Consider the following 21,671-nt stretch of genomic DNA (forward strand, 5'->3'; position numbering starts at 1 on the left):
CTTGTGGCTGCCTGTATGTAAGCACATCAGAAAAAGAGAGAGAGAGAGAGAGAGACAGAGACAGAGACAGAGACAGAGAGACAGAGAGAGAGCCAAGGAGTGAGCAACCCTAGCCTATATAATTCTCTTCTAATAAAGACTTGTGTGTGTGTGTGTGTGTGTGTGGGTGGGTGGGAGGGTGGCGCACACCTGTAATCCCAGCGCTTGGAAAGGAGAGGCAGGTGGACCTCTATGAATTCAAAGCCAGCCTGCTCTACAGAGAGAATTCCAGGATAGCCAGGGGTACACAGAAAAACCCTTGTCTTGAAAAACAAAACAAACAAATAAAAAACTGAAAATGCTGAATGTTTTTGGGGAAAGGATTATTAGAGGAGGGAATATTAAGAATAAAAATAGGAATACACCCACCTGACTTATTCAAAGAGAGCCTGGCCAGAAAGGTAGGATGAGCAATGGGCAGGAAAGAGACAGGAGGCTAAATTGTATGGCCCCTCTCTGAGAAGGACCAGGCTCTGTACCTTTGGAAAGGAGTTTCCGGAATTTCTGTGTGGTTGCTAACTGCAAGTCAGAATCATCAGAAAAGAGCATCTCCACCATTTCTCTTGTAATCACACTCTCCTAGAACAGGAAACAGGTTTACAACCTTTCAGGTCAATAATAAAGCCAGAAGGGAGCACATAATCTTGCATGGCATTCTACTTTGTAAGATCCTCAAGTGAGAGGAGGGCATAATAGATCCAGGAGGAGGGCTTATCCAATCCATGTCTTCTTCAAGATACAGTATTTAAAAGGGATTCTCAGCTGTGGTGCCGCTTCCCTAATGTTTCCTCAGGGTTTGCATCAGAGTGGATCCTTGCTGATTGTCCACAAAAGACAAGGAAGAGCTTCCCATCTGATTTCCATCCCGACAGCAGCTACGACCATGCTTTGAAGGGCTTACCCCAGTTGTAGAGCTCACATAGGAATCCATCAGCAGACTATCAAACATGGCAGCTTCTTCATTAATCAGCTCTACATTTCTCCGTTTAAAAAGCTGAAAAGTGAAGAGAGGAAACAGAGGGTAACATCACTCACAAATTGAAGGCAGATTATGACATAACGACAAGAAAATATGAGCATGAGGAAAATGAGGCCAACCCTTAAGCAGACATGAAACATTCAACAGCTTTGTTTTCTAAGACACATTTATTCAAATTCTCTTAAAAATTATTGAAAAAACCTTTTTATTTTGTGTAATGGTAAGGAGGATGAAAAAACATTAAAAAAGAAAGAAAGAGGGAGCCAGGCGGTGGTGGCGCACGCCTTTAATCCCAGCACTTTGGGAGGCAGAGACAGGCGGATTTCTGAGTTCGAGAGAACTCAGAGATCCCATTACCAATGGTTGTGAGCCACCATGTGGTTGTTGGGAATTAATCCCAGGACCACTAGAAGAGTAGTCAGTGCTTTTAACGTCTGAGCCATCTCTCTAGTCCCTCTTTCTTTCTTTCTTTCTTTTTTTTTTTTTTTGGTTTTTCGAGACAGGGTTTCTCTGTATAGCATTGGCTGCCCTGGAACTTTCTCTGTAAATCAGGCTGGCCTCTAACTCAGAGATCCACTTGCTTCTGCCTCCTGAGTCCTGGGATTCACAGAGTGTGTACCCCACTGCTGGGCTTGTCCTAAGTACATTTCGCACAGAAGACTCTTAAAAGAACAGAAGTCCAGAGACATGGATAACTGTTTCTGTAAAAGGGAATCTGGGTTTGGTTCCCAGCTCAAAACTTATCCAGTTCCAGGGGATCCAGTGCTCTCTTCTGACCTCTGCAAAAACCAGGTACATATATACACAAAACATACACATACACATGAAATCAAAGTGCTTCTTTGTTTTTCTCTATTTGTTTTGGAGACAGGGTCTTTCTATAAAGCCCTGGTTGTACTGAAACTCTCTAGTTCTTAATAACAGAAGGCAGCCCAGAATGACTGCTAGTCTCTATGGCCAGGCCAAACCCTGACTACATTGTGTGCAGTATGAAGACAGACGGCACAAGGGAGCTGGTAGAGGAAGTGTCACTCTTTCAGTGGTATAGCCACTGGTAAAGTGCTTAACTGTCATTAAATGACCTCCCCTTCTGCTCCTGCAAACAATCCTCATTAAACTCTGGGGGGCACAGGAATGAGAGACATGGGAGTAAGAGGCATTACAGGGAGGGAGAGATTCCATAGGCATGAGTGGGATAAGAGAAGGAAACGGAGGATAGCTATGTCTAACACCTTACACACACAGGTGGAATAATCAGAATAATTTTATTTATTTACTTATTTGGTTTTATGAGACAGGGTTTGTCTGTAAAGCCTTGGCTCTCCTGATACTCACTCTGTAGACTACCCTAGCCTTAAGAACTCACAGAAATTCACCTTCCTCTACTTCCTAAGTGCTGGGCTTAAAGGCATGAGCCACCACTGCCCCATCAAAATAATTTTTTCAAGTTTTTAAATTAAAAATAAATAAATAAATAAATAAAAATAGCCAGGCAGTGGTGGCACACACCTTTAATCCCAGCACTTGGGAGGCAGAGGCAGTCAGATTTCTGAGTTCAAGACCAGCCTGGTCTACAGAGTGAGTTCCAGGACAGCCACGGCTACACAGAGAAACCTTGTCCTGAAATACAAAAACAAAAACAAAAAAATATATGTATGTGTATGTGCCTGAGTGAGTTCAGGTATAGCACATGCATAGCTGTCATAGGAGCCCACAGAGGCCAGAAGAGTGCATCTCTTAGAACTCGAGTCATGCATGGCTGTAAACCACTCTGTAGGTGCTAAAACCCAAACTTAGGTCCTCTCCAAGAGCAGTAAACACTATTAACAGCCCAGTCACCTCTCCTACCACAAATTTATGTTAAAAGATGAACAAAAAACAGGGCTAAGAGATGGCTTTGTGTGTGAGGACCTGAGTCTGAGTTCCCAGCACTCATAAAGAGCATCTGTCATGTGGTCAGATGGAGGGAGACGGGCTGGCATCCGCAGCAGTCATCAGCACACCACAAACAAAGGAGACCCAGGCTCAGCCAAGGTTCAAGGACTGATACTCAGAGGCCGTCCTGATTTCCACTTGCATGCCATGCACATACGCATCTCAAGCAACCAAGAAAGGAAAGCCACAGGGAACAGGGAGCTAAAGCTCCAATGCAGAATAAAAATGACACGAGTTGGTTTAATTTTTAGAAAAGGATTAAGAAATTGTTTTTTTCCTTCCTCAAAGTTTCCAACATTTCTTACAAAAGGAACCCAGAAGGCTGGGGAGATGGATTAATGAGTAAAATGCTTTTAAAGCAAGCATGAGGACCAGAGTTCAGATCCCAGTTATGTGAGTTAGGTGGAGTGGTGCACAGCGATAATCCCAGCACTTAGGAGACAGGATCTCTAGAGCACACCAGCCGGGCAAGCCAACCAGAGGGTTCCAGGATCAGTGATGGAAGTTAAGGTGGACAGCAACTGGGAAAGACTGTAATATTAATGTCTCATCACACACACAGAGCTTGCATACATGCATACCCACCTATAAGACAAACAAGGACACAAATCCAATGACTAGCCTGCTACATAGATAAACCACATTTCCCTATCCCTATGGGTTGAGATCCCTTTGATGGTAGGTGTTGCCTAAGACCATCGGAAAACACAGATATTTACATTATGACTCATAAGTTATTAAGTAGTAACAAAATAATTTTATGGTTGGGGGTCACAACAACATATAGGGTCAGAGCGCTAGGAAGGGTGAGAACCGCACTGCCGTAGGCAGGATGAAGGGCAAGATCAAGGACACATGAGCTGACCAGTGTCCCAATGGGAATACTGCAGGTAACTTACTTGTTGTTCCCGCTTCTGTTTCCGAAGCTGAATGCCTTCTTCCTCCCTCCTTCGTCTCATTTCCTCGGGGTTTAAGGCATTGTTCTTATAGCTCTTCATTCGATAATTGTCCTTCCCTGGGCTTGCCATGGTCTCTAGAAGGGAAGAGATTGTCAGAGTTGTGAGTGTAGCATTTCCTTTTCACACATGATCAAAATGAGAATATCAATGAAGAGAAAGAACAGGAAGATGGCAAACAAGTTCCGGCCCTGAAAAGAAATGGAATGAAGAAGCAGAGAAGCATCTCTGGTTAGTCTCTTTAGGACTGCTTTGGAAGTTCACTTGGCAAAGTCCATGAAATTTATTATCTTTGGGGGGGGGGGGGGCTGTTGAAGAGATGGTTCAGTGGTTAAAAGCATTTGCTGCTCTTGCAGAGAACCCAGGTGCAAATCCCAGAACCCATATGGTAGCTGACAACCATCTGTAAACTCTAGTTCCATGGGTTCAGTGCCATTTTCTAACATTTGAATGTACCAGGCACACAGTAGGCAAAACACTCATACACATTAAGTAAAACTAAATAAATCTAAAAAAAAAAACAAAAAGAAAAGCTGAGCGGTGGTGGTGCACGCCTTTAGTCCCAGCACTTGGGAGGCAGCAGCAGGCAAATTTCTGAGTTCAAGGCCAGCCTGGTCTACAGAGTGAGTTCCAGGACAGCCAGGGCTACACAGAGAAACCCTGTCTCGAAAAAAACAAAAAAACAAAAAAACAAAAACAAAAAAAAAAACAACCAACAACAGCAACAACAAAAGCCAACAAGAGAAGCTGGAGCAATGATTGATTAAGTCGTTAAGAGCATGTACTGCTCTTGTGGAGGATCCAGGCTTAGTTCCCAGCACCCACATCTCTCCAGGTTTCTGCACACATATGGGACATCAGGTATATAAAAACACATGTATACTAAAAATAAAAATGTAAACAAGAAACCAAGGGCCTGGAGAGATGGCTCAGTGGTGGTTAAGAGCACTGATTGCTCTTCCAAAGGTCCTGAGTAAAAATCGCAGCAACCACATAGTGGCTCACAACCATCTGTAATGGAAACTGACACCCTCTTCTGGTGTGTCTGAAGACAGCTACAGTGTACTTACATGTAATGAATAAATCAAACACAAAACAAAACAAAACAAGAAAGCAAGCCATCAAATGAAGATGACTTAGCAGGTGATGGTTCTTGCCACCAAGCCTCAGGACCCAGTTCTATTACCAGGATCCACACAGTTGAAGGACAGAATCAGCTCCTGAAATCTGTCCTCTGACTTCCACATGCACACAATGCCATGTGTGCACACATGTGCACGCGATGTGCACACAAGCCAGTGCACACACATACATGATCTACAGTGGCCTCTCCTATGGGTGCCTACACAGGCAGAAGTGAGACTACTAAAGGCAAGCCCCTGTGGAATGCTGTCCTTTATTACCTGACACATAGTTTTTCATGATTGAGCCTGTGCTGTCCCAGAGGCTGTCCTCTCCTTTGAGCACAGTTGACAGTTAAACTGAAATAGGAACCACATTGCTTCTTTAGTTACCATGGTGATAAGAAACTATCACAAATATCTACTTATGACTTCACTGGAGAAGCAGGCAACAAAGAATAGAAGGATGAACATCTGCAGAAGCACATGAGAAAACCCCATTACCACCGACCTCCCACCTCAGGGACAATGCTTTGTTCCCTCTGGCTTAAGAGCACCCCACTTCACCTGATTTTTAGGAACTTATTTTCACAACACATAATTTTCTTTTACAGTAAATTCTCTCTATAGACCAAAGTCTAAGCAACAACAAATCTAAAGTTAATGGGTGAGCCAACACCTACAACATTAGAATAATCAAATAAAAAATCTCCAGAATACAAAGTCAGCTATAATATTGACACTTGAAGAGCAGGATGCTTGCTAACACAACACATGAGAGATGAATAAAGCCAAACATTCAGAGATGTTCTTCTCAAATGTACGTCGCTTACTGCCTTACCAAAGATAACCAGACTGGCTTAAACTTTGTGTCTACCTAGTTCTATGAACATATACAGTTGATAGCAAAAATTTGGTATTATAGCAGGCAGATCTCTGTGAGGCCATGTCTCAAAAAGAAAGGAATGAAGGTTAAAAGGTGAGAGAGGGAGAAAAGGAGCTACAAATGCAAAGAGGAAAAGACAGAACCATTAGAGCTTATGCAACATAAAAATAACCAGAGGCAGGTGGATCTCTGAGTTTCAGGACAGCCTAGGCTACAGAGAAGCCCTATTTAAAAAAAATTACACACACACATATTGACAAAAATACTGGCTCATGCTACCTCTAATCCCAGCACTTAGGTTGGGGCAATAGCAATGCCAAAGTTCAAGGCCAGCTTGGGCTACACAATGAATTCCAGGATAGACTGAGCTACAGTTTAGAACATCTGAAAAAAATAATCAACTGAAGAGCAAACAAAAATAATTTACAAAACCATCCATGTTTGTGGATCAGAAGATTTAACAGTTAAAATGTCTCTACCGCACAATCCCACCCTGGATCTTTACAAGTGTGGGATCTGAACTCAAGTTCTCACCTACTCTTTCACTTTCCTCACATATCCTGTGAAATATGGAAGCTTACTTTTTTTTTCTTTTCTTTTTTTTTTTTCTTCGAGACAGGTTTTCTCTGTGTAACCGTGCCTGTCCTGGAACTCACTCTGTAGACCAGGCTGGCCTCGAACTCAGAAATCCGCCTGCCTCTGCCTCCCACGTGTTGGGATTAGAGGCGTGCGCCACCACCGTCCGGCGGAAACTTACATTTTAATTAAGTCCAAGTTATACATGTGCATTTTTGTTGCTGCTATTGTTTGTCTCGCATGTTTGATTTATGCTAGTAAAGCCCCTGGATGTCTACTACCATTAGTTCCACTGATTTGAGACAAACTACATCTCACATGTAGCTCATGCAAGCTTCAAACTCACCACCTAGCACTTAGGAGACAGAGATGGGTGAGTCTCTGTAAATTTGAGGCCAACTTGGTCTACGCATCAAGTTCCAGGACAGCCTGGGCTACATAAGACTCTAATCTCAAGGAACTAAAAAAAAACAAAACAAACAAAAATAAAACAGATTTGCTACTCTCCTATCTCAGCCTCCCAAAAGCTGTGATTACAGCTATACATCCAGGAGCAAGCTGGCCACACAAGTCCTCTTTAAACACATTTATCTTTACTGAGATGCCTTCAATGTTGATGATTCTATAATTACTAGACCAATTAGCCTAAGGTATATAACAAGTTCCTTTCCTGTTATCTTAGGGTTTTCATTCCTGTGCACAGACGCCATGACCTATAAAGACAACATTTACATGGGGCTGGCTTACAGGTTCAGAGGTTCAGTCCATTATCATCAAGGCAGAAGCATGGCAGCATCCAGGAAGGCATGGTGCAGGAGGAGCTGAGAGTTCTACATCTTCATCTGAAGGCTGCTAGCAGAATACTGACTTCTAGGAAGCTAGGGTGAGGGTCTTAAGCCCATGCCCACAGTATCACGCTTACTCCAACAAGGCCACTCCTCCTCACAGTGCCACTCCCTGGGCTGAGCCCATACAAACCATCACACTTGTGCTGACTCACTTTTCAAGTCTTGCCAAGACTGTATAAGTTCAATCCTTTTTTTATTTTTTAAATATTTATTTATTTATTTATTTTTATGCATATGAGTACACTGTAGCTGTACAGATGGCCATGAGCCATCACGAGGCTGTTGGGAAGTGAACTCGCTCCAGCCCTGCTTGCTCTGGCGTAATACACAATACACTGTAGTTGTCTTCAGACAGCTCAGGAAGAGAGGGTCTGATCTCATTACGGGTGATTGTGAGCCACTATGTGGTTGCTGGGATCAGAACTCAGGACCTTCGGAAGAGCAGTCAGTGCTCTTATCCGCTGAACTATCTTGCCAGCCCTGTATAAGTTCAATCTTATACAGTCAAATTTTATTCTTTAGAACTGTTTTTCTTTAAAAAAAATTTTTTTTTAATCTAGTAGGATTGCATCTGTGTGTATGCACGCAAGTGTGCCAAGTACACATGTGGAGGTCAGAGGACAAATTTGGAGTCAGGTCACCAGGATTTTGAGGAAAGTGGATTTACCGACAGAGTCATCTTGAGAGCCTTTAACAGTTCAAGAGAGGCACTGCTACTGGCTTACAGAACAACAATATCACAAAATTATGTCAATAGATGGTTGTGGCTAGATGGTTTCCTTGAGTGCTAGATCTCAAAGTCCCTATTTTTTATTTTTTTTGAGACAGGGTTTCTCTGTGTAGCCCTGGCTGGCCTCAAACTCAGAGCTCCATCTGCTTCCGCCCCAGTGCTAGGACTGTGCCACTACCGCCAGGCTCTGTCTCTCACACTTCATCTTCAGTTCGATAGATTTCTTGCATTTTAATAATTATTAACAAAGAAGTTTTTTTTTTTTTTTTTTTTTTTGGTTTTTCAAGACAGGGTTTCTCTGTGTAGCCCTGGCTGTCCTGGAACTCACTCTGTAGACCAGGCTGGCCTTGAACTCAGAAATCCACCTGCCTCTGCCTCCCAAGTGCTGGGATTAAAGGAGTGCGCCACCACCGCCCAGCTGTTTTTTGTTTTTTTAAAGGTGGGGGACCTGTTGCTTGCACACACACTTAATGCCATTAAAAAATAAATACTCAGGGGCTGAAGAGATGGCTTATGGCTTAGTGGTTAAGAGCACTGGCTACTCTAACATAGGACCTAGGTCCAATTCCCAGTACTACCCACATGGTGGCTCACTACCCACATGGTGGTTCACAACCCTCTGTGCTCCAGTCATAGGGGATTTGACACTCTTCTGATCCCTACAGGCACCTGGCATGGTGCATAGACATGCATGCAGGCAAAACAATAACACACATTAAAACAAAAAACCCAAAAACTTAAAGGCGTGCTCCACCACTGCCTGGCTCCTCTACCTGAAGTAAAAGACTGCAAAGCCACTCTCTCCTCCCATTCTCTCTTTAGCCTCATACCTGCAGGTACTAGGTGCTCTTAGTTGATTTTAGAGTTTTGAGATATATAGAGACAAACACACAGATAATGAAACCTCATTCCCACACCTCACCCTTTTTACTTCTATGCTCACTTGTCTTTCGAATGCCTTTCCTTGGAAATCAGAGGTATTCTATTTGTCTACATTTAGACACATTTCAGTATTACCATTCACTCTGCTGCTCAAGTCAACAGGCACAGGTGGCATACTTGATCCTCACTCCGCTCAGCTTAGCCACCGTGCAAATCCAAGACCCAACCCGAAGACTCAGACCCTTCTGTATTCCCTACTATTGCATCCTCAGTCACTGCCTCCATCATGATCTCTTCAAAGACTACCATACTACTTAAGGAATCTCCTAGGGGCTGACAGCACAGCAGGTAACGGTGCTTACCACCACGGCTGATTCCCAGAGTTCACTGGAGCTCAAGCCTGAAGAAGGAAAACAGAGGAAGGGACACTTCTGACTGCCACATGTGTGCAAACCCACACTCATACCCAGTAAATGTAAGAATTTCTAGAATTTCTTACACTCCACCTGAAATGCTCACACGCAGAGGAAATGAATGGAATGCAGAATAGGCAAAAATATCATAAAACTAGAAAAACCAACAGGAAATCCTTAGATTCAGATTTTAGAAGTGGACTGGTTCCCTGAGATAGAGGACTGACAATACTAGGTATATGTTTTAGGAATACTGACACACACTTAACAAGGGGCAGGCCATAGAGCTATGGTTCTCAACCTGTGGGGTGCAACCATCGGAAAACACATATTTCTGATGATGTTAGGAACCCCCAACCATAAATTTATTTTTGTTGCTGCTTCATAACTGTAATTTTGCTACTGAGCAGTGTCTCAGTTCCTAGGAACATCCGAAGTCCATGTTTTCTGATGGTCACAACCCACAGGTTGAGATCCACTGCCATAGAGCACACGCGGCTTGGGAGAGTCTATAGCACTAAACTGCTATGGTTTACAACTGTTTTTGCTTTGTCTTGTTTTTTGTTTTGAGACAGAGTACCAGTTAATAGTCTAGGCTGGAGCAGAAAAGACAGCTCAGTGGTTAAGAGCACCGACTGCTCTTCCACAAGTCCTGAGTTCAATTCCTAAGCAACCACATGGTGGCTTACAGCCATCTGTATGTAATGAGATCCAATGCCCTCTTCTGGTGTGTCTGAAAACAGCTACAGTGTTAGTATACTCCTATTCTGGCCTCCAACTCATGACCTTTCTCTCCTCAGTCTCTTGAGTGCTAGGATTACAGGTATGTATAGCCATACCCTGCTCACAAAGTACTTTTTGCAATTCAATATTTCACTGAATCTTCACTGATAACCTTATAATCAGTATTATTGGCAGAAAATGGTGGAACATGCTTTTAATCCCAGGACTAGGGAGGCAGAGGCAGTTGGATCTATTGAGTTTGAGGCCAGTTAGGGCTACACAGTGAAATACTAACCCAAAAATGAAAAGAAAGTGTATTCTCTGTGGGGCAGGAGAGATGACTCAGTGGTTAAGAGCACCATGTGTTCTACCAAAGGACCTAGGTTTAATTCCCAGCACCCACATGGTAGCTTACAACTGTAACTCCAGTTCCAAGGGATCTGACAGCCTCACACCAATGCACATAAAATAAAGTTAAAAAAAAAAAGTGTGGGGTAGTAGTGGTGCATGCCTTTAATCCTAGCACTTAGGAGACAGAGGCAGGCAGATTTGTGAGTTCAAGGCCAGCAGGGTCTATAAAGTGAGTTCCAGGACAGCCAGGGATATACAGAGAAACCCTGTCTTGAAAAAAAAAAAAAAAAAAAAAAAAAAAAAAAAAAAAAACCAAAAAAAAAGAAAAACCTACACAGAGCAGCTTAGGAGAGGCTGGAGTGACAGTATCACACAGTGTTGAACTGCAATGCAGAAAAGCAAAGAGAGAGAAAGACAGAGAGAGAGAGATAGAGAGAGGGAGAGAAAGAGTGTCCAAGCTGGGTAAGAGAGGGAGAGAGAAAGAGAGAGAAAGAGAGAGAGAGAGAGTGTCCAAGCTGAGTAAGGTTTTCTGCCATAGAGTTAGTGCCAATGTGTGTGTACCAGGCCAGGAGAGAGGCTTGGTACTAATGGGATGCTCAGGTGTCTCCTCTTGGGTGGCTGAATAAAGCTAGAGGGGCACAAAAAAGTAAATAAATAAATAAATAAAAATTTAAAAAGGGAAAAAGGCTGTGTTCTGGCTTGCCTGGCTAGAAGTATCAGTTTAAAAGATTCCATTATCAGCAGCCAAAAACAAATTAGAAAACTTCATTATCCTATCTTAGCACCAATATAAGACATTTGGGGACTGGAAAAATGAATGACTCAATAGCTCGGAGAACTAGCTGTATTTCCAAAGGCACTGGATTCTCTCCCCAGCATCTACATGGTAATTCCAATCCCAGAGAATCTGATGTCATATCTTCTGGCCTCTGAGATATCAGGCACACAAGTGATTGTTTTGAGACAGGGTTTCTCTGTGTAGCCCTGACTATCCTATCCTAAATCTCACTTTGCAGACCAGGCTGGCCTCAAACTCACAGGGATCTGTAAGGGATGCCTTTATCTCTTGAGTGCTGAGATTAAAGGCATGCCTGTTTACTCAAAATAGTTTTAAAAGCTATTGTGGCAGCTCAAAGCATGGAGAGAGCTTCTCTACACTTGTCCTCTGCAGCTAACTCCTGGTCTTATTTAGCCTAGGCTAGCCCTGAACTTCCTTGTAGCTGAGGATGGCCTTGAGGTTCTGACCTTCCTACCTCTACCTACACAGTGCTGGGATTACAGGTATTTGCCAACAAGCATGGTTTATGAAGTTCTGGGGATCACCTCAGCTCTCTGTACATTCAAGACAAAAATTCTGCCAACTGAGCCATAATCCTAGCTCTTTCCTCAATTAAAAAAAAATTACAGCCAGGCTGTGGTGGCACACGCCTTTAATCCCAGCACTTGGGAGGCAGAGGCAGGTGGATTTCTGAGTTTGAGGCTAGCCTGGTCTACAGAGTGAGTTCCAGGATAGCCAGGGCTATACAGAGAAACCCTGTCTTGAAAAACAAAAAACAAAAAACAAAAATTACATTATTTTACATGTATGTTAGCTTAAGTGTATGTGTAGAGATCCAACACAACTTCTAGGACTCTGTCATCTCCATCCTCCATATGTAATTTTAGGCTTGGCAGCAAGCACCATCTTGCTGGATCTACTCACACTTTAAAACTACCTATTGGGGGCTAGAGAGATGGCTCAGCAGTTAAGAGCACTGACTGCTCTTCCAGAGGTCCTGAGTTTAAATCCCAGCAACCACATGGTGGCTCACAACCATCCATAATGAGATCTGATGCCCTCTTCTGGTGTGTCTGAAGACAGCTACAGTGTACTGACATATAATAATAAATAAATCTTAAAAAATAAAACTACCTATTATTTACAAATTATGCCTCATAATCTTGGCACTGTTAGTGGCAATTTCAGAATCAGAAAGAGCTTTTTGCAGAAGCAGAACACTGCCATTATAGCCTATATTCTGGTAACAACTATACCGAGGCTGTTAATAGACTATTAATAGTCATAGCAATGGGATATTTTCTGAGAACTTTATCCTTAACAGATTTCATCACTGTGTGAACATCAGAACCTATTTACATGATCCTACTAAGATGGCACACTTTATTATACATCTAGATTATATAGTATAGCCTATTGCTCATAGGCTAAAAAGCATGCTATGATACTGAATATTACAAGGAAGACAAAATGGTAAGTATGCATCTAAAAATAAAAACAGCACAGGAAAAAATAATGCAGTACAGAAAAGACACGCTGTATAGGATACCTAGTCTGACTGGAGTGCAGCGCTGAGTGACTTGAAGAGAATTAGCAGTGAGCAGTGTATCAGAGTGTGAAGGCCTAGGACGCTTGTGGCTCTCTCCACAGTCACTAACACTGTACAACCTTTCCTTCTCTGGGACAGTAGAGATTGTTGAATGGTTAAGAGCACTTACTGCTCTCATACAAGATCCATGTTTGACTCCCTGGATCTGTACATATTTGACGGCTCACAAATGCCTAGAACTCCAGTTTCTGGGCACCTGATGCACTTCTCTGGTCTCTATAGGTATCTGCACTCACAGGCACATACTCACACAGAAACATATCTAAGTACACATAAGAAAAATAATTTAAACTGGGCAGTGGTGGTGCATGCCTTTAATTCCAGCACTTGGGAGGCAGAGGCAGGCGGATTTCTGAGTTCAAGACCAGCCTGGTCTAAAGAGTGAGTTCCAGGACAGCCAGGGCTATACAGAGAAACCCTGTCTCAAAAAAACAAAACAAAACAAAACAAAAAAGTAAAAACAAAAGCAAAAAAAAAAAAACCAAAAAAAAAGAAAAATAATTTTTAAAAATTTCCTTTATTTTTATGTGCATGAATATTTTGCCTGCAGGTAAGGGAACTACATGTATGCCTGGTACCCTCAGGGGTCAGAAGGTGTTGGATCCCCTGAAACTGAAGTTAAGGGTGGCTGTGAGCTGCCATGTGAGTGCTGGGAACTGAACTTGGATTCTCTGCAGAAATAAGTGCTCTAAACCAGAGCCATCCCTTTGGACTGAAAAGAAATCTTAAAAAAAAAATAAAAAAATAAATGACTTTTTTCATTTTCACATTATAAACTTTGAAAATTTTAACAACTTTTTGTAATAATAGGTTAAAATACAAACACATTTTTTTTTCTGTTTAGCTCTGGCTGTCGTGGAACTCACTCTGTAGACCAGCCTGGCCTCGAACTCAGAAATCCTCCTACCTCTGCCTCCCAAGTGCTGGGATTAAAGGCGTGTGCCACCACTGCCCAGCATTTGTTTCTTTTTGAGACAGGGTTTCTCTTTGTAGTCTTAGCCATCCTGAATGAAACTTACTCTGTAGACCAGGCTGACCTTGAACTCAGATCCACTTGCCTTTGCCTCAAAGTACTGGGATTAAAGGTGTCAGACACCCTAGGTCACAGACAGCTTTGAATCAAGCCCTAGTTTAAAGAGCAGCTGGTGCTCTTAAATGCTAAGCCATATCGCCAGTCCAATTGACTAAGTCTATGTTCATGAAGAGGGAGGGAGTGCATGCATGGTAGTAAAAGACAATTTGTGGCCAACAGGGATTAAACTTAAGACATCAGGCTTGGCAGCAATCACCTTTGACCTCTGAGCTGTTTCAGTCACCCAGCTCAAACTTCTTTGAGACAAGGTCTTGCTATGTTGCCCAGGCTCCTTCAATTGTTGGGCTCAAAAGTCCCTGCTTCAGCTTTCTGAGTAGTCAGGACAAATGGTGCAAGCCACCATGCTGAGCTAATAACTTCAAACCGCTAAAGAACTCACTAAGCTTGACAAGAGCTTCTTTAACTGTATGTTGTCTAGACAAGTAGAAGGTTTCAGCTTTATAACCCTATGGATTTTAATCATAATTGCAATGTACTCTTCACAAAAAAGTTGTCATGTGGTACATGACTATTCATGACCATTCTATGATTCTGCCTGGGTTCAATACCCAGAGTACTAAAAAACAACAAGAAGAAAACAAAAACCAAACCAAACCAAAACAAAGCACGCAGAAAGCAAAGACTCAGACTTACACACTAGTCTGTACGCAGAGCACAGTAGAAGAGTTTCTGTGCTTCAGTTTCTTCAACTAAAACACAAGAACCTGAGAATTAAATGTATTAATCTGTAAAGTATCTGAAATACTGCTGATCGTTTAGCAAGTTTCATCTGTGCACCCGCTATCAGTAACACAGCCTCCTGGTAACTCTTTCCTAAAACAGTTTAAAATACAAACTGGCAAACAATAATCTTTTTTTAAAAAGCCAGATAGTAGGGGCTGGAGAGATGGCTCAGCGGTTAAAAGCACTGACTGCTCTTCTAGAGGTCCTGAGTTCAATCCCCAGCAACCACATGATAGCTCACAACCATCTGTAATGTAATCTGGTGTGTCAGAAGACAGCTACAGTGTACTCATAATAATAAAATAGCCAGGCAGTGGTGGCGCATGCATTTAATTTCAGCACTTGGGAGGCAGAGGCAGGCAGATTTTCTGAGTTCGAGGCCAGCTTGGTCTACAGAGTGAGTTCCAGGACAACAGAGAAACCCTGTCTCAAAAAAAAAAAAAAAAAAAAAAAAAAAAAAAAAAGCTAGTGGAAATACTGATAAGATAGCTAGTACCCACTAGATGGGCACTAGAATTCATCGGGTTGAGGTCTTTGCTAGAGATAGTCAAGAATAGTTGCTTCACCAACATGGGCAAACAGTGTAATGGACAGGTCTGGGAGGTGCACATGAAAGGCAATGAAATTCGCCAGCCTCTGGGTGACCAGGACCCAACAGGCCTATGCTGCTAGCCTTGTCTTCTCAAAGAATCAACTTACTGTTGCTAAGGGGATTACCCAAACTACATTGTAACCATACATGGTGATTACATACAACCTTATATTGGGCTGATCACTGAAGCTGAGCTGGAAGTCACCTCACTCTACATACTAAAAAGTCTTTCTGGGACTTTGGTCAAGTCTCGTTCTTGCACTGTTCTTGCACTGAAGAACTTTTACATTCTAACAGAAAAAAAAAATACTAACTACTAACACCTTACATATTTTTGTTTCTTTTTTTTTTTGAGACAGGGTTCCTCTGTGTAGCCCTGGCTGTCCTGAAACTCACTCTGTAGACTAGGCTGGCCTGGAACTCAAGAGATCAGACTGCCTCTGCCTCCCAAGTGCTGGGATTAAAGGCGTGAACCACCTCTGCCCAGCTAATACCTTGAATCATAGAGGCTGATAAGAAGTAAAATGTGGAAGAATGTCATTCCTGGCTGATACTGTTTGCTTCTTTGAGACTGTTTCTCAATGTATGAAAAACAAATCTTACATATTATACGCCTTTCCCTCCAGGGCTCCAGCTAAGCTCCTAAAAATCAATCTATACTTTCCAGAGGCTCTGGAAGGAGAAGAACTGCTGTATTGAGGGTGGGAAGAATGGTATGGTGTTTGCAGAGCTTTTGCTAGGTTACACAGCCTCCCTTCCTAGAGATGTGAAGGCTCAGAAACAGAGGGACGTAGGGCTTGTTGCACTGGGTTAGACATCTTCTCTATGCACAATTTTGTTTGAAAATTAAGTAACTGGTTGAGAGGTAGGAAGTGGCAGCACATATCTGATTCTAAAATCACTGGCAGAGAAAGTAATTTATGTTCCTTCAGAATTAGAGATTATACCAAACTTCAGAAATGTGCTACTCTTACAATAGGTGGCAGTCAGCAATTCACTCTGAACTTTTCAGTTTCATTTAAACTAAAGATTTCAAACTGGACCCATGGCAAAACTTCACAACTTTATGCAGGGTTAAAACTGTCCCCTCCCTCTTTTATCCCACCACTAGAGGGCCAGGCCATAGAAGGCACCAGTTAATTCCTGGTGCTCAGGAGTGATCACCCTGGTTTAATCATTGTGTGACCTTGGATAAGTTACTTTACCACTTTAAGCCTCAGTTTCCCCATCTGTAAAACAGGAATAACAGCAGCACCGATCCCACTAGGTTGCAATCGGGTTAAACAAGACACGTTAAGCATTGACAATGATGTCTGCATGTACAGATTAGCAAATTTAAAAGTTTTTCACTTTACTGATGCCAATAAATTACCAATGCTGGTTTTGTTTCTGAATTCAAAGCCCATCATCATATTCTTATGGGCAACGGCCTTCGTATCCAGAATCCTCTTTAAAAAGATCAACAGGTCTCTGTGTTTCTCCTAACCGGAGTTGGCCCAGAAATCAAGTCTGTGCCCTGTCTGTGCCAAGAAGTCTTGGCTTTGGTCTTTCTAACGCTACGAAGGCTGTCACTGAGTCTAACCGAGCCACCCCATTTCTGCGCCGACTGGGACATTTTCCTGGCCTTCAAAGGCCCAAGCTCTGCTGGACCCGGCCTGCCCTCGGTTACCGGCCCGGAGCTGGCCTGCCCCGTGTCTCCTCTCCAGAGGACTCTACCCTGTACGTAGGCAGGTTAAGACTTCACTTCGTTCAGAAGCGCATCGGCCGAATGCCCATGGAAGCAGGCTCTCCGCGGCGGCGTCCAGGCCTGCCGCCCGGAGCCCAGCTCCACAGCAGGCGCAGGGCGAGAGGGCAGGGCTCTGTTTACCCCGGGAAGCGCGAGCTCCGACCCGAGGCCACCACGTGGGGAACACCCGGGGCGCTAGCTGTCCGGAACCAGCCCCGGGGGCTGCTCCCCGTGCGGCCCTATGCCAGCCCTGAACTGGCCCGAGGGGCACTCCCGATCTGCTTTCTCCTCCCATACCTATCTGGATGCTTCAGACATCTGCTTCAGATTAGAGATAGGCCCTCGCCAGACCCCGCTCCCCAACACCTCACCCCGGACACCCATCTACTGAGCCGCCTCACTCACCCATCGCGGCTCCGCTCGCTCAGACTTGGCGGCGGCCGCAGCAGTAGCTTCAGCGGCAGCTTCGGCAGACAATATGGCGGACCTGCAGGACGGCGGCCTGACGGGGACAAACGTTTTATAACTGTGCTAAACGCGTTCTTAACCCTCACGCCCCCTTCTCGCCAAGAGATGACAGGATAGGCGGATAGGCTCGGGCTTAAAGAAAACGCAGCCACTAAAGACCGCAATTTTAGAGACGGAATAAGGCAGTCGAGACTGGAGGGAGACTAGAAGGAATATGTTCTGAACAAAGTGTGACAAGCTCTCAACTGTTTCTATTTCTTCTTTATGGTGAGGCCTTCTTTCCCAAAAATTCTTTATAATTAAGCCTGTATAGACCCTGAACTAAATAAAGATTTAGAGCGAGGATGTGATTCGTTCAAGGCTGTGGAGATAAGGAAAAGAAGTGAAGATTAAACTGGGGTTTGATTCTTGTTTTTGTTCATTTGATACAGGATCTTAACTATGTATCCCTGGTTGGCCTGGACTTCTATAACCCAGGCAGACTTCAAACTCAGAGATTTACCCACCTCTCTCCCAAGTGCTGGGATAAAAGGCTCCCGGACCTGTTGTTTGTTCACGAGAGGCAGGGTTTCAGATATCCTAGACTTGAACTCTAGATTCTCCTGCTTTCACTCCCCTCTGCTGAGATTCCAGGTGTGCACTATCACACCAAGTGGAGTTTGTAATGATTCTCACGAAAAAGGGTGTGTCAGGGTAGGGGCAGAGCCCAGTAACCTTTTAATAACAGGAGTCAGTTCTAGATTGCTGAAGAGTATGGCCACCACCTTCCAGTGTCTGATTTATAGCTATTGAATGAATAACGAACAAACACACAAACAACAGGTAAGTGAGCTCCCTTTTTTAGTGATGAGGACTTGAAGCATGTGCCTTTTGAATCAAGGAATTTGGAGCTGATGCTTATTAAATCTCCTTTTGCATGATAGCACTCCAGTCTTCTACATCAACACACAGAGCCGGGTTACGTCCAATCTTGCCAACTCTACCCAAACGCCTGCCCGATAAAGGGAAAAAAAAAAACCTCAAAAGTCAATTTCTCTGACTTGAGGAAAGGAATACTGTTTAACTTCCTCGGTTTTCATCAAAAATCTACCTCCTTATCTCACCTATCTCCAGGCCCAATTGTTCTGCCTCATCTGTCTTTAAAACCACAGACAGCATGGACCAGAGAGATAGCCCCAGCGGTTGAAAGTGCTGTGGCAGTTTTGCATCCCTGGAATCTCTGGTGTACAGAGATCTCCAACTTCTGAAATTGCATGCTACCTCTGCTCACATGCTATTATTAACCAAATGTACTACACACACACACACACACACACACACACACACACACAAAATTAGCATTTGGGTTAGGGATTTAGCTCAGTGGTAGAGCACTTGCTTAGCAAACACAAGGCCCTGGGTTTAGTCCTGAGCTCTGGAAGGAAAAAAAAATATGAAAAAGACCAATTCAAAAATCAACAGAGCCGGGCACCCGCCCTTAATCCCAGCACTTGGGAGGTAGAGGCAGGAGGATTTCTGAGTTTGAGGCCAGCCTGGTCTATAGAGTTCCAGGACAGCCAGGGCTATACAGAGAAACCCTATCTCGAAAAACAAAACAAAAACAAACAAAAAAAAAATCAACAGAAAGGTTAACTAAATACATTGTGTAGCTCTTCTTTTAGCAATTTCCTGGCTGCCTGCTCTCAGGAATACCCAAACATTTCAATCTGGCACATAAGCTGGTTCTTAAGCCAGTCACCAATAGGAAATTCAGACTCCAACCATGCTGGAGGAACCCTTTTTCCCAAGCAGGCTCCTATCTTCTCTATGTCTACATAAGCAGTTCCCTCTCCTTGGAATGCAGTTCAGTCCCTTGTCTTGTCTGACCACATGGTGAACCTTTCTTTCAAGATCCAGTTCAATGATCAGCTCTTCTGCGAGACTGTCTACCACCCTCTGTACTCCATTGTGTTGTGTTGTGTTGTTTTGTTTTTTTTTTGAGCCAGGGTTTCTCGGTGTAGTTTGGTTTCCAGGACTGCTCATACCTCCCATCGTCTAAAGAAAGGCAGAGAGGGAACTTCCCCATCATTGTTACCCCAAGGGGCTGCATAGTACCTGCTTAACAGAGACATCAAACTGTCCCAGTCTGCAGCCGATCTTCTCTAGTTCATCTCCATATCCAGAGCAGAAAGGCTCAGGTGTGGGTGTCCCTTCTCCCTAGAGGGCTCTAACTATGCTTACAGGAACCAGCTGACCCTTCCCACAACTTTTTTTTTCTGTTCTAGGACACATCTTGCTCACAATCACATCTTCCTTTCCATCCAGCTTTCCAGAGACCTTGCATTTTCTTCACGTGTGAGCATCGGAACCACACTCTGCTAGCCAGCTCCCAACACACTGGAGTCAAGCAACCCTTTGATACTTCACTCTCATTGGAGTCGCTTTCCCCCTCACGCCCACCTAGTGACCCCAGCAGCCATAACTATCATCTTAGAAGCACCGAGAGCTCCAGCAGGTTCCCTATTGTGCTGCCTTTTTTTTTTTTTTAAAGAAAAACATTTTTTTAAATAACCTTTTTGGGCTGGCTCAGAGCATCTGCTGCTCTTTCAGAGGACCACGGTTTGATTCCCAACAGATGGGAATCACAAACCATCTGCAATCCAATCTTGGTCCAATCCAGTGGGTACAATACCCTCTTCTAACCCCCAAGGGCACCAGCACATATATAGGCAAAGCACTAATACACATAAAATAATACATCTAAAGGTATGTAAAATCACATTTATTGTGTGCATGTGTGTAGTGTGTGTGTGTGTGCGCGCGCGTATACGTGTGGAGAGAGGCTAAAGGAAAACCTACAGGAGTCAGTGCTCCCCTTCCACCATGTTAGTCCCAGGGATGGAACTTGGGTTGTCAGGGTTGGTACAAAGTGCCTTGACCCTCTGACCCATCTTGCCAGTGTTCCCTCCCCAATGCAGCAGTATCCTGGCCCGGGGCCATCATCAAGGACATGGTAGGATAACAGTGACTACATGCTGGGATAATCAAGTCATATTCTTTTAGGACAACAGTGTCACCACCTTTTAAAGGATTTTTTTTTTTTAATTTAATGTAGTTAAGTACACTGTAGCTGTCTTCAGACACACCAAAAGAGGGCATCGGATCCCATTACAGATGGTTGTGAGCCACCATGTGGTTGCTGGGATTTGAACTCATGACCTCTGGAAGAGCAGTCAGTGCTCTTACCCGCTGGGCCATCTCTCCAGCCACAAGGACTTTTTTTTTTAATGCCAGCTCTACCACTTTGTAGCCCTGTTATCATGAGCAAATCACTAAAGCTCCGGGTTTCAGTTCACCCGTGGGTGTGAACACACCCAGCACACATCTTCCTAGGGCTAGCAAGGCCTGGAGTTGTACACACAGCAGCATCTGTACACAACCCACATTCAGGCAGCAGCAGCCACCAGGGCCACCATGGCGTCTGGGATCTCTCAGACCCAGTCACTGGAGAAGAGCACAGGAGCCATGTCTGGAGCTTCCTGGCTCACATGCCCATACCTCTGACTGACTGACTGACAGGAACAAGAGAAAGAATCACAGGACACAGGCTTATTCAGAGTATAAAAATAAGACTTTTTTCTTATCATATCAATTATCAAAGAAAGAAACAGTACGTAACAAAAATACAAAGCTCTGGTGGGTTTTTTTTTGTTTTGTTTTGTTTTGCACCCCTCCCCCCAACCCAAGAGCCGTTGACCAGGAAGCCCCTGGGTGAAGCCCAGATATTGTCTGGAGGATCATCTCCTGGGACTCAGGAGAACCGGTGGTCCAGGTCCCTCTGGGGGCTGGCTGAATATGAGTAGGCTTTGCCCAATACCAGGCGGTCCCGGAGCAGCTTGAAGAAGGCATAGTAGTTGCTGAAGAGGATGAGGGCCAGGGAGATAGTCTGGTGCCACTTCTCTGAGGACATTAAGGAGTACAGCTGGTAGACAATGACGGCGCCCTCCAGCAGCAAAAGGATGTTGAGGATCCTCAGAGGGTTGCTGAAAAAGAACTGCCCAAGAGAGGGTAGGCAGAAGCCAGAGGATATGCTCCACAAACCTGGTTCTCAGATGAGGAGGTCTTGAAGCATGGTGAAGGGAACCAGCTCTTGGGGCCTGCGTGTGTGAGTTTGTGTGTGTGTGAGTGTGGAAGACAGAGGTCAGGGGTGGGCCTTTTGGTTTGTTTGTTTTTTTCTTTCTTTCTTTCTTTCTTTCTTTCTTTC

General features: G+C 43.9%; 2 protein-coding genes across 4 annotated transcripts in view; both read right to left on the minus strand.

Moving 5' to 3' along the window:
• Kpna6 (karyopherin subunit alpha 6) overlaps positions 1-17,496 on the minus strand; it is a 30,424-nt gene extending 12,928 nt beyond the window's left edge. Inside the window, exons 1-4 of one of the 2 annotated variants that reach the window (XM_031378797.1) lie at positions 17,366-17,496; positions 3,853-3,986; positions 941-1,033; positions 519-618 (exon numbers count right to left, since the gene is read on the minus strand). In XM_031378797.1, the coding sequence (XP_031234657.1) occupies positions 519-618; positions 941-1,033; positions 3,853-3,986; positions 17,366-17,369 (331 nt within the window). In that variant the 5' untranslated portion in view covers positions 17,370-17,496. Of the gene's footprint in view, positions 1-518; positions 619-940; positions 1,034-3,852; positions 3,987-5,312; positions 5,429-17,365 lie in introns of those variants that run through there. The other variant, XM_031378796.1, reaches the window with a different exon arrangement.
• Positions 17,497-21,019: 3,523 nt separating this feature from the next.
• The window catches only part of Tmem39b (transmembrane protein 39B), a 23,711-nt gene continuing 23,059 nt past the window's right edge, over positions 21,020-21,671 (minus strand). For both annotated transcript variants that reach the window (XM_031378799.1, XM_031378798.1), the window contains one exon: positions 21,020-21,461. In XM_031378799.1, coding sequence (XP_031234659.1) covers positions 21,219-21,461 — 243 coding nt within the window. In that variant the 3' untranslated portion in view covers positions 21,020-21,218. The remainder of the gene's footprint in view (positions 21,462-21,671) is intronic.

Source organism: Mastomys coucha, unplaced genomic scaffold, assembly GCF_008632895.1.
Source record: "Mastomys coucha isolate ucsf_1 unplaced genomic scaffold, UCSF_Mcou_1 pScaffold18, whole genome shotgun sequence".
In the NCBI taxonomy this organism is placed as follows: domain Eukaryota; kingdom Metazoa; phylum Chordata; class Mammalia; order Rodentia; family Muridae; genus Mastomys; species Mastomys coucha.